Genomic DNA, 10,000 nt, shown 5'->3' on the forward strand with positions numbered 1-10,000 from the left:
CTACGGGGCCCTGGCCGGGGCCTACTGCGGCCCGCAGGGGAACCTGACCGCAGCGCAGTACCCCCAACACCTGGGCGGAGGGTTGGAGGGCCCCGGGTACCTGGGTCTGTCCCACGGAGGTGGATACGGAGAGCTGACGGTGTCGCAGGAGAGAGACAGGGAGGAGGAGGAGAACCACCAAGCCGCACAGGGGAAGACTTTCGACTGGATGAAAGTGAAGCGGAATCCGCCCAAAACAGGTGAGATGGTGGAGAAATCACGCGTCGCTTTTTGACGATAATAACAACAATAATAACTGACGTTATTCGATTCATAATCGATCACAAACTAGTCATTCGTCTGAACCACAAACCATGTTTGAATACAGCATGGGCCTACAACTTAAAATTTTAGGAACCTAATTTATATTTTTCATACAGGTTTTTTTTCGAAGCAAGGTATATTTTTTTATGTCTGATAAAGGTATTTCAAGTCTGGTCTTCCGCTCCAGGAGCCCCCCAAAAAAGGACAAGGAGTCTGAGAACATGATCAATGAATCTGTGGACAATGAATCATTAATTATGCCATAAAAACTTGGGTGTATGGACGTGGAAATGGCTGTTTTACAATTAAAACAAACTGGAAAATATAGTATATCATGTGGGTTTAATATAGTTGTGATTACGGTTTAAAGAATTTAGGCCCTTTTATTTTGGCAGAGCAGCTCCTGGTAGGCCCACATCTTCAGTTGCCCATCAGCAGTCATTGTAAATTGAAGTTTAATCAGTTGGCTGGAATAAAATATTACCGATTTAAAAAATTGATAGATCATAATAATATAGATAATAATGTAAAATGGCCCAAGTTGTTGTGTGCAGACGTCATGTATGCGTTGATCAGGTTTTATTATTAGGTATTCGTCCTATTTTACATTGGAGAGAAGGGGAAATTAAAAAATAGAGAGGAAGAGAGAAAGTTTTACAGCCCAAACGCCCCTCTCCTGTTTTGTTTTTTGTTGTCTTGGTTTTTTTTTTTCTTTTTTTTTTGCATTAAGCCCTGATCCAGTGTTTCGGGCCAGACATGAGGGAGATAACGCGTCTGGCCTGGTCAGCTTTGGCCCCCTGACGTCTGATATGTTTTCGTTGTTACCCCTCCACCCCCAACCGTCCTCCATCTAATGGATCTAGCAGACGGCGCTTTGCTGCTCACCCTGGGAAATCTGCTGCTCTGCTATCTTTTAAAGCAACAAGCCCTCCACCGCATCCACCCATGCACCACGCTTTCTATTTTTTTCTGTTTTCTCATGGATTTTTTCCATCGCTTCCCATACGCCACCCAGATACACCCTTTCATTTTATTCAAGTCTATTCTATTAATTTATATCAAATTATATCAAATTATATTAATTTATATTATTTTCTATTAAATTATATTCAATTAAATTATATCATACACTATTTCATTAAATTATATAAAATACTATTATATTTTGTTATATTCGATTAACTTCTATTCTATACTATTCTATTCTATTTAATAATATTATATTATTTTCTTGCTCGGAGGCCTGTTACCCAAAGCACAGACATGGCTTCAATACACACGTCATATTGAGGGAGCATTTTACTTGGTATAGTCTGATCATGAAGCCAGTTTAGTTCAGCATCAAGCCTCCACATGTCGATCACATCGGATCGTGAAACGTGTCTTACTGTCTGATCTATTTAGGCTAAAACAACGGACTTTACTTTGGACTCACAGTGTTGTAGACGCCATTATAATAAACCCGTTAGAAACGAAAACATGTAATACATACACAGTGCCATACATACATAGTTCAATACATGCATAGTTCAATACATGCATAGTTACATACATGCATAGTTACATACATACATAAATACATACATACATAGTTACATACATGCATAGTTACATACATACATAAATACATACATACATGCATAGATACATACATACTTAGTTACATACAAACACAGTTACATACATGCATAGTTACATACATACATAGATACATAGTTACATGCATACATAGTTACATAGTTACATACATGCAATAGTTACATACGTACATAGACACATACATACATACATACATAGTTACATACATGCATAGTTACATACATACATAGATACATAGTTACATGCATACATAGTTACATAGTTACATACATGCATAGTTACATACATACATACAAGTTGTAACTGTTTGTTTTTCATTTGCTCGTTCAACTCCATTTCAGTACAATTATTACAGGATATTACGTCACTAACAGCATCTCTCCCCCCCTGCCCCCCTCTCCCTCTACCCCCTCACCTCTCGTTCTCTCCTCCCAACCTCTCCCTCTCTCTCTACTTCTCCCCCTCTCTCTACCCCTCACCCTCTCTGCCCCCCCAACCCCCCCCTCTCCCGCCTTCTCTGTCCTCTCTTCCCCTCCCCCACTCCCTCCTCTATCTCTCTCCCTCTCTCTCCCCCTCTCGCTCTCTCCCTCTCTCTCTCCGTCTCCCCCTCTCTTTCTCCCCCTCTCCCCCCCTCTCGCTCTCTCTCTCTCCCCCCTCTCCCTCCCTCTCCCTCACTCTCTCTACCCTCCCCCCCACCCCCTCTCTCCCCCCCTCCCCCTCCTCTCTCTCCCCCCCCCTCTCTCTCATTATCCTCGACCCAGTCAAAGTGTCTGACTACGGGCTCGCGCCGGGCTCCCAGAACGCCATGCGCACCAACTTCAGCACCAAGCAGCTGACGGAGCTGGAGAAGGAGTTCCACTTCAGCAAGTACCTGACGCGGGCGCGGCGCGTGGAGATCGCGGCCACGCTGGAGCTCAACGAGACGCAGGTGAAGATCTGGTTCCAGAACCGGCGCATGAAGCAGAAGAAGCGGGAGCGCGAGGGCGGCCTCCCGCCGGCCGGCTCGTCCGGCGCCGCGGGCCCCAAGAAGGAGCTGGAGGACACCAACTCGGACCGCTCCGCGTCCACGTCCCCGGGCGCGTCCCCGAGCTCGGAGACGTAGTTGGAGCCGGACAGTGGTTTTAGTTTTAGGTGGGGCGGTCAATGCATGGCCGGTAGCAAATCACACATCACTAAAAAAAAACCACCACCACCATATAAATGTATATTAAACGTCTTACAATGGCCTATTTATAGCGTACGCACAAGACAAAATGGTAAAATACATTTTCCTGGCTCGATTATGGTAGACACCCCCGAAGTCACGCTGTTCTCCCCTTATTTTACGGATTTAAGAAAATTTAACGAAATGCAGATGTAGGTCTAGATAATAGGGGCTTATTTTCCAATAAACCAAAACACTGACAGGTCTACTCCTGCTGGTCTACTTGGAGTCCACGTCACAAAGGCAGTGGAGGACCAGGCCTGCGCCTGCAGACAGAGAGGACACTTTGCCTCATTTGATTTGTTTGAATGAGACTTTGGATAAACAGGGTATTGCTCAATCTTATGCCCGTCGCTGTGACGGGGCTTGCACTTTGGCTTAATGATAAATAAGCCTCACGTTCACATACAGGGAGCCTCTTGTGGCAAACAACTTCCTTTTTGTCTTACCTGTGAAATTATATTTTCTTCTACTTCTTCTACTAAAAAAAAAGTTTGTAATTTTTTTTATAGGTATGGAGCGACTGAGGTTTTCTGTAGCGGAGGGAACTGCTTACATCGTAATACTTTTTTTTCCTTTGGCGTTTTTCTGCGTGAAAAGTCCCACGCGGCGTGTTTTGAATGTGTCTGACGTTTGCACTACTATGAGTACCTACAGGGAAGCCATTCAAACTTAAGCCGATGATCATTAGCCTCTATCAGTTATCATGATCGATGACAATTATTATATAGACCTCAACACCGGGGAAACTAGCAGGGATTCTTAAGAAAGAAAAAATATAGTTTTCAACTTAATATTCAGACGCTAAGCCACGAGGTTCATGGCTTTTTGACGAACGGACACGGTAGGAAATTTACAGCATAATTCACATTGCTGTAAAGCTGCAAAAGGTCTGGGAGTTGGCCCTCAAATAACAAAAAAAAAACTTTTACCACCACGTCCCATCGATATTCACTTGTTGTGGCCGAAATGCAAAGGCTGCAACGTGGATTTTTCATTTTTTATTGGAACTAGTCGCCTCTTACTGTATATCCCTGGCTATACAAGCAAACCTTTAGGGACATTAAAAAAAAAAGAAACAGAAATGTGCCTAATAATCCGCATGTAGCGACTCGAAAAGATTTCCTTGTTAATGACGTATCGAAATCGGATCGAAATTCCGCATAATTTCCCGCACATGCGGACTTTGGGCCCCACGACGTTCGGACGGAGCCGGACCAAGCGCCCCGAAGTGCAGGCCAACTGAGTTTTATTAGTGACTGCCTCTTCCTGTTTACACTGAAAAAAAAACTTTCGATTAAAATGTGTTTTTTTTCTTCCTGTTTTTCTACTTCGATCTACCTCAATAAAATGATAATTCTGTGTTCTGGATATGGTTCTGCGTCCTGTTAACTCAAAGCGAAAAAGTATTTTAAACAAGTTAAAAATAAATAAATAAATAAATTATATATATATATATATATATATATATATATATATATATATATTTATTTATATATATATATATATATAAATTTGCTATTTTAAACAGATTAGCCAGAGAGTAGGAAACGAAAGCTATGCCTGGAAAATGAAAAAAAACTTTTATACACTGGAACTTTCTTGACGTTATTCTAACTTCATAGAGTTTTTGAGGTTATTGCCTGGTTTCAAGCAAACGACTTGTATTGAACGCTGCGACAAGAGCGACCGTTTCCTATCAGGGAGGGGGGTCAATTATTCCAACTATGTATTCCATCTTTATTCTGGTAGATGTGACCCCTCCACCCCATCTCGCTCCAGTGGCATACGGCGCGGCATGCATTTCAATGGCGGTCAAGCCTCGCCGGCCTTTGGTTGACCCTGCGAGACGCGCCCGCGCTCACTCACTCACTCACTCACTCACGCACGCACGCACGCACGCAGCACTGCAGCGTGTAACTTGTCCCTCCTGAATCGCTGGCTCTCCCACTCACGCTGCGGCGAGGTGTGGAATGTCGCGGGGGCCTTCCGGGTGGCTCGCGCTGACCTTTTTACCTCTGGAGAGGCTTTGGGAAATCTAAACATGTAAACACACTTCACCCTCCTATCCTCCACCCTCTGTCTCTCCCTCTGTCTCTCTCTCTCTCTCTCTCTCTCTCTCTCCCCCTCCACCTCTGCTCTTTCCTCCATGTTGGTCCTCAAGCCTCGTTATCGTCAATAATTTGATAAAAGCGTCCCCGAGGAGCGCCAGGCACTGCACAGAGCGGTCAGCGTTAAATGCGCAGGAAGACAGTTTTGATATTGTCCACGTCAAACGTGGACGATATGAAAACGCAGGCCGTCACTCGGGGAGCCGCGTTAGCTCCCGCTTCATGGCCCCGGAAAAAAAAAAAAACAACAAAACAAAAACCCAACCCCGCTGAGGGGAGGGTCATCCCTGTGACAAGCTCCGTCGGCTCCTCATCACTGACACTATAGCACAAACAAACATATTCCCTCTCTCGCTCGCTCCCTCTCTCCATCCCTCTCACACACAAACAGAGGAGAGATGTGAATCTGGTCAGCTGCAGACTGATATGCTTGACCATCTGGTCTGGACGGCGGCCCGGCGCCGTGTCGGGTGAGACCGGCCTCCTCGTCCCCGCGTCTCCACTTCGGTGTGTTTTCATGGGGTTTTTCCCTTGCCCCTGCCTCGCTCCCCCTTGTCAAAAGATCACTACCGTTACTGTCAGGGCAATGTTGCGGGACAAACAGGGGGCGACTTGATCAGCAAAGTTCCCTTCCCATCCCTGAGCACACAGTGGGATCAGCCTAATGCTGTTTTATCTAAACCTAATCCAAGACTAATCTAGATCTAATCTAAAACCAATCTAAAACGAATCTAAATCTAATCTAAAACCAATCTAAAACGAATCTAAATCTAATCTAAAACTAATCTAATACTAATCAAAGTCTTATCTAAATCGAATCTAAATCGGATCTAAAACTTATCTAAATCGAATCTCAATCTAATCTAAATCTAATCTTAAACTCATCTAAATCTTATCTAAAACTAATCTAAATCAAATCTAAGACTAATCTAAATCAAATCTAAAACGAATCTAAATCTAATCTAAATCTAATCTAAATCTTATCTTAATCTAATCTAAGACTAATCAAAGTCTTATCTAAATCGAATATAAATCAAATCAAAGACTAATCTAAATCAAATCTAAAACTAATCTAAATCTAATCTAAATCTAATCTAAATCTAATCTAAATCTAATCAAAGACTAATCAAAGTCTTATCTAAATCGAATCTAAATCTAATCTAAGACTAATCTAAGTCTTATCTAAAATGGATCTAAATCTAATCTAAAACTAATCTTAATCGAATCTAAATCTAATGTAAAACGAATCTAAATCTAATCCAAATCTAATCTAAATCTAATCTAAATCTAATCTAAACAAATCTAAATCGAATCTAAGACTAATCTAAGTCTAATCTAAAACTAATCTAAATCTAATGTAAAACTAATCTAAGTCAAATCGAAAACTAATCTAAATCTAATCTAAACCTAATCTAAAACAAATCTAAATCTAATGCAGCCTAATCTAAATCGAATCTAAATCTAATCTAGGTCTAATCTAAGACACATTTAAATCGTATCTAAATCTAATTTATATCTAATATAAGAATAATCTAAATCTAATCTAAATCTAATCTAAAACCAATCTAAATCTAATATAAATCTAATCTAAATCGAATCTAAATCTAATGCAGCCTAATCTAAATCTAATCTAAGTGTAATCAAAGTGTAATATAAGTGTAATCTAAATTAATCAAAGTCAAATCTAAATCGAATCTAAATCTAATCTAAATCTAATCTAAATCTAGTCTAAGAATAATCTAAAACCAATTAAAATCTAATCTAAATCTAATCTAAAACCAATCTAAATTGAATGTAAATCGAATCTAAATCGAATCTAAATGTAATCTAAGTATAATCTAAATGTAATCTAAGTGTAATCTAAATGTAATCTAAGTGTAATCTAAATTAATCGAAGTCTAATCTAAATCTAATCTAAGTCTAATGTTGTGAAATTGGTTGGCAGACTTTCAAGGAAAGAGTCTGGAGGCAAACTCTTTAATGTTTCACGAATTTTCAGTTCAACCAGGACAAAAAATAATAATAATCTGTTATTGATGAATATACCTGGAAACATGACTTTGCTTTGGCGTTGACTGAGCTGCTGGTATGTAACGTCTTAGTTCAAACACACATCCAAAAGTATGGAGCGCATGATCCCCCCATGTACATAAAAGCAGATGGATGCGGGTGGAGCCGGATGGAGGCGGATTGTTACATTTTTCACTATAACAGCTGAATTTGATAATAATTCCTGTTGTTTAATGCTCACCTTTTATTTTGTGAGTGTCTAAAAGACATGAACCACTTTGCGTAACGGCTGTTTTTTATTTTTTTATGCGTTTTTCTATGAATAAAATAATAGATATTATCAGTTTGGTAACCACTATGCAAGCTTCAGTATGTGATTATATGAGATACAGAATATTTGCATTTAGAGGAGTTGGGAAACCATTGCATTAAACTTTTCAAATTGTTTTCTTTTTTCTCAATCCGGGACAGCTGACAACACAAGATCTGAATAAAAAACAATTGCACCGCAGAATAATAATTTTTAGACTCTATATGTAGACACATTCAACACACTGGGAAATCTTAAAATGAAGCTATTAGAATAATAACTGTAGATTTTTCACTGAAGGTTCGCCAGGCAACACACGCCGCACCAGCAGCAGATGAAACCAAACACATACTGCACATTTCCATCCCTGCAAAAAAAATAAAAATAAATAAATAATTGTTATTCAAGAAAAATGACAACACGCGTGAAACATGAATGAACATCAGATGATTAAAATCTAAAACATTAATAATTCCAGTGTAAAAAACTCAATATACGTTGAGTGGAGCTATCCCAGTGTTTGCTCGAGAAACCCCCCCCCCCCCCCCCCCAAAAAAAAAACAGGATCTACAGGACGTTGGGGAGTTTCCAGCCTTAGATATGCGCATTGCCTCTTCACCCTGAGATGAACCGCTGACCCCCTTCCTCCAACGCGCCGCTCTGCTGGGGGTTCGTGTACCAACAGGTTCTGGTCCGGTCTGAATAGCACAGGCTCATTCAAGCTGCCAAAGGGATATTTACAGTACAGGATTACCTGAAAGGGAGTCAATGGGATGTGAAGCAGGAAGGGGAAGAGCGTCCTTCAGGGCACCTCGCCCGGACCTGTTCGAAACCTCTGGAGTCCTGTGAAAAAAAAAACAACCTGCTGTTTTGGACGCGGCACAAGCAAATTTGGCCTAATTTCGCCGGCGGTTTGGACTCGATTCCTTCTTCTATGTTACCGTGGACAGTATTCCTGAGTCGCCCGGTGTGATGGTGATAGAAGCTCATAACGAGACATTGAACTTTTGGATTCAATCAAAGGACAGACGGCATCCACATCAACATTACCAACAGCAAAAACAAAGTTCAGCAGGATGGAAGAAACATCTTCACTTCCTGTGTGTGTAAGTGTTGGCATGAAGGACGGGGAAATATTTCTCAATGCATACATGTTTGTACATATATAAAGTATATGTATATACTTTCGATTATATTTTTATATTTTTAAGTGCAATTTCTCCCCAGATCTGCATTTTTTTTGCCCATATCCTTACTCATATTTATATCTCCACTTATATGTAGACTAAGTGGAAAATGCGAACCGCAAAGTTGGCATTTTATTTTCAACCTCTCTGTACGTCTCTTCTTTTTTTTTTAACAGATTGTTTACACTCAGTTGTTTTGATTTCTGTCGTTAACCTTCGCTCATTTATATATATTTTGGACTGAAACGTGCGCATTTCCCTATCTTATTTTGACTGTTTTTCATGTGCTTTGGCCACTATTTGCCAATGAAGCCCTTTTGAATTGAGCCGAGATGGGGAGAGGGAGGAAGAGAGAGAGGGAGGGGGGGGAGGGAGGGAGAGAGGGAGAGAGGGAGAGAGGGGCAAGGAGGGAGGGAAGCAGCCATCAACAGCTTCCCGACAGCCACAGAGAGCCAGTACGGCCTGACTGACCAGCCAAACCCACGACTCCGAGGAATTAGCGCCAGGCCTGAACTTCAGGTGAACTCTCCCGGAGAGGACGAGCGAGGGAGTGGAGAGAGAGGGGGAGAGAGAGAGAGAGAGAGAGAAAGGGAGAGAGAGAGAGAGAGAGAGAGAGAGAGAGAGAGGGAGAGAGAGAGAGGGAGAGACAGGAAGAGAGGCGGGCGGGGAGGGCGACAGACAGGGGCTGGGCGACACCAATCGGACCAAGCTAAACCAATCCGAGATTCGTCAAACCATGCCAAGTTACCAAGCTTAACCAGGCCAGGTTTAACTCAAACGAAATTAAACCAAACTAAGAAAAGATGAGACACGTCAAACTAAACCAGGTTAAACAAATACTTAAACAAACCCAAGAGTGCCCCAACCAAGTTCAATCAAACCAAGATTCAAGATTCAAGATTCAAGATTTTTATTTGTCACATACATATACGATAATATACGACATATACATATAAGATAAACCAAGCCAGGCTGAACCGGGTTAAACTTAACCCCAAACCGAATGAAACCAAACCAGGCTAAACCAAGCCAGGCTAAACCGAGTCAAACTGAACCCAAACCGAATGAAACCAAACCAGGCTAAACCAAGCCAGGCTGAACCGGGTCAAACTGAACCCAAACCGAATGAAACCAAACCAGGCTAAACCAAGCCAGGCTGAACCGAGTCAAACTGAACCCAAACCGAATGAAACCAAACCAGGCTAAACCAAGCCAGGCTGAACCGGGTCAAACTGAACCCAAACCGAATGAAACCAAACCAGGCTAAACCAAGCCA

The 10,000-nt window shown here is 41.6% G+C and overlaps 1 protein-coding gene across 1 annotated transcript in view; it reads left to right on the forward strand.

The window, feature by feature from the left end:
* The window catches only part of hoxb1a (homeobox B1a), a gene marked incomplete at both ends in the record, with an annotated part of 3,618 nt that extends 614 nt beyond the window's left edge, over positions 1-3,004 (forward strand). The window contains 2 exons of the mRNA XM_080010102.1: positions 1-239; positions 2,664-3,004. The exon at positions 1-239 is cut by the window's left edge and continues 614 nt beyond it. Of these exons, the coding sequence (XP_079866228.1) occupies positions 1-239; positions 2,664-3,004 (580 nt within the window). The remainder of the gene's footprint in view (positions 240-2,663) is intronic.
* Between the last annotated feature and the right edge of the window lie 6,996 nt (positions 3,005-10,000).

This window comes from Zeus faber (assembly GCF_960531495.2).
Source record: "Zeus faber genome assembly, chromosome: 11".
NCBI classification, from domain to species: Eukaryota; Metazoa; Chordata; class Actinopteri; order Zeiformes; family Zeidae; genus Zeus; species Zeus faber.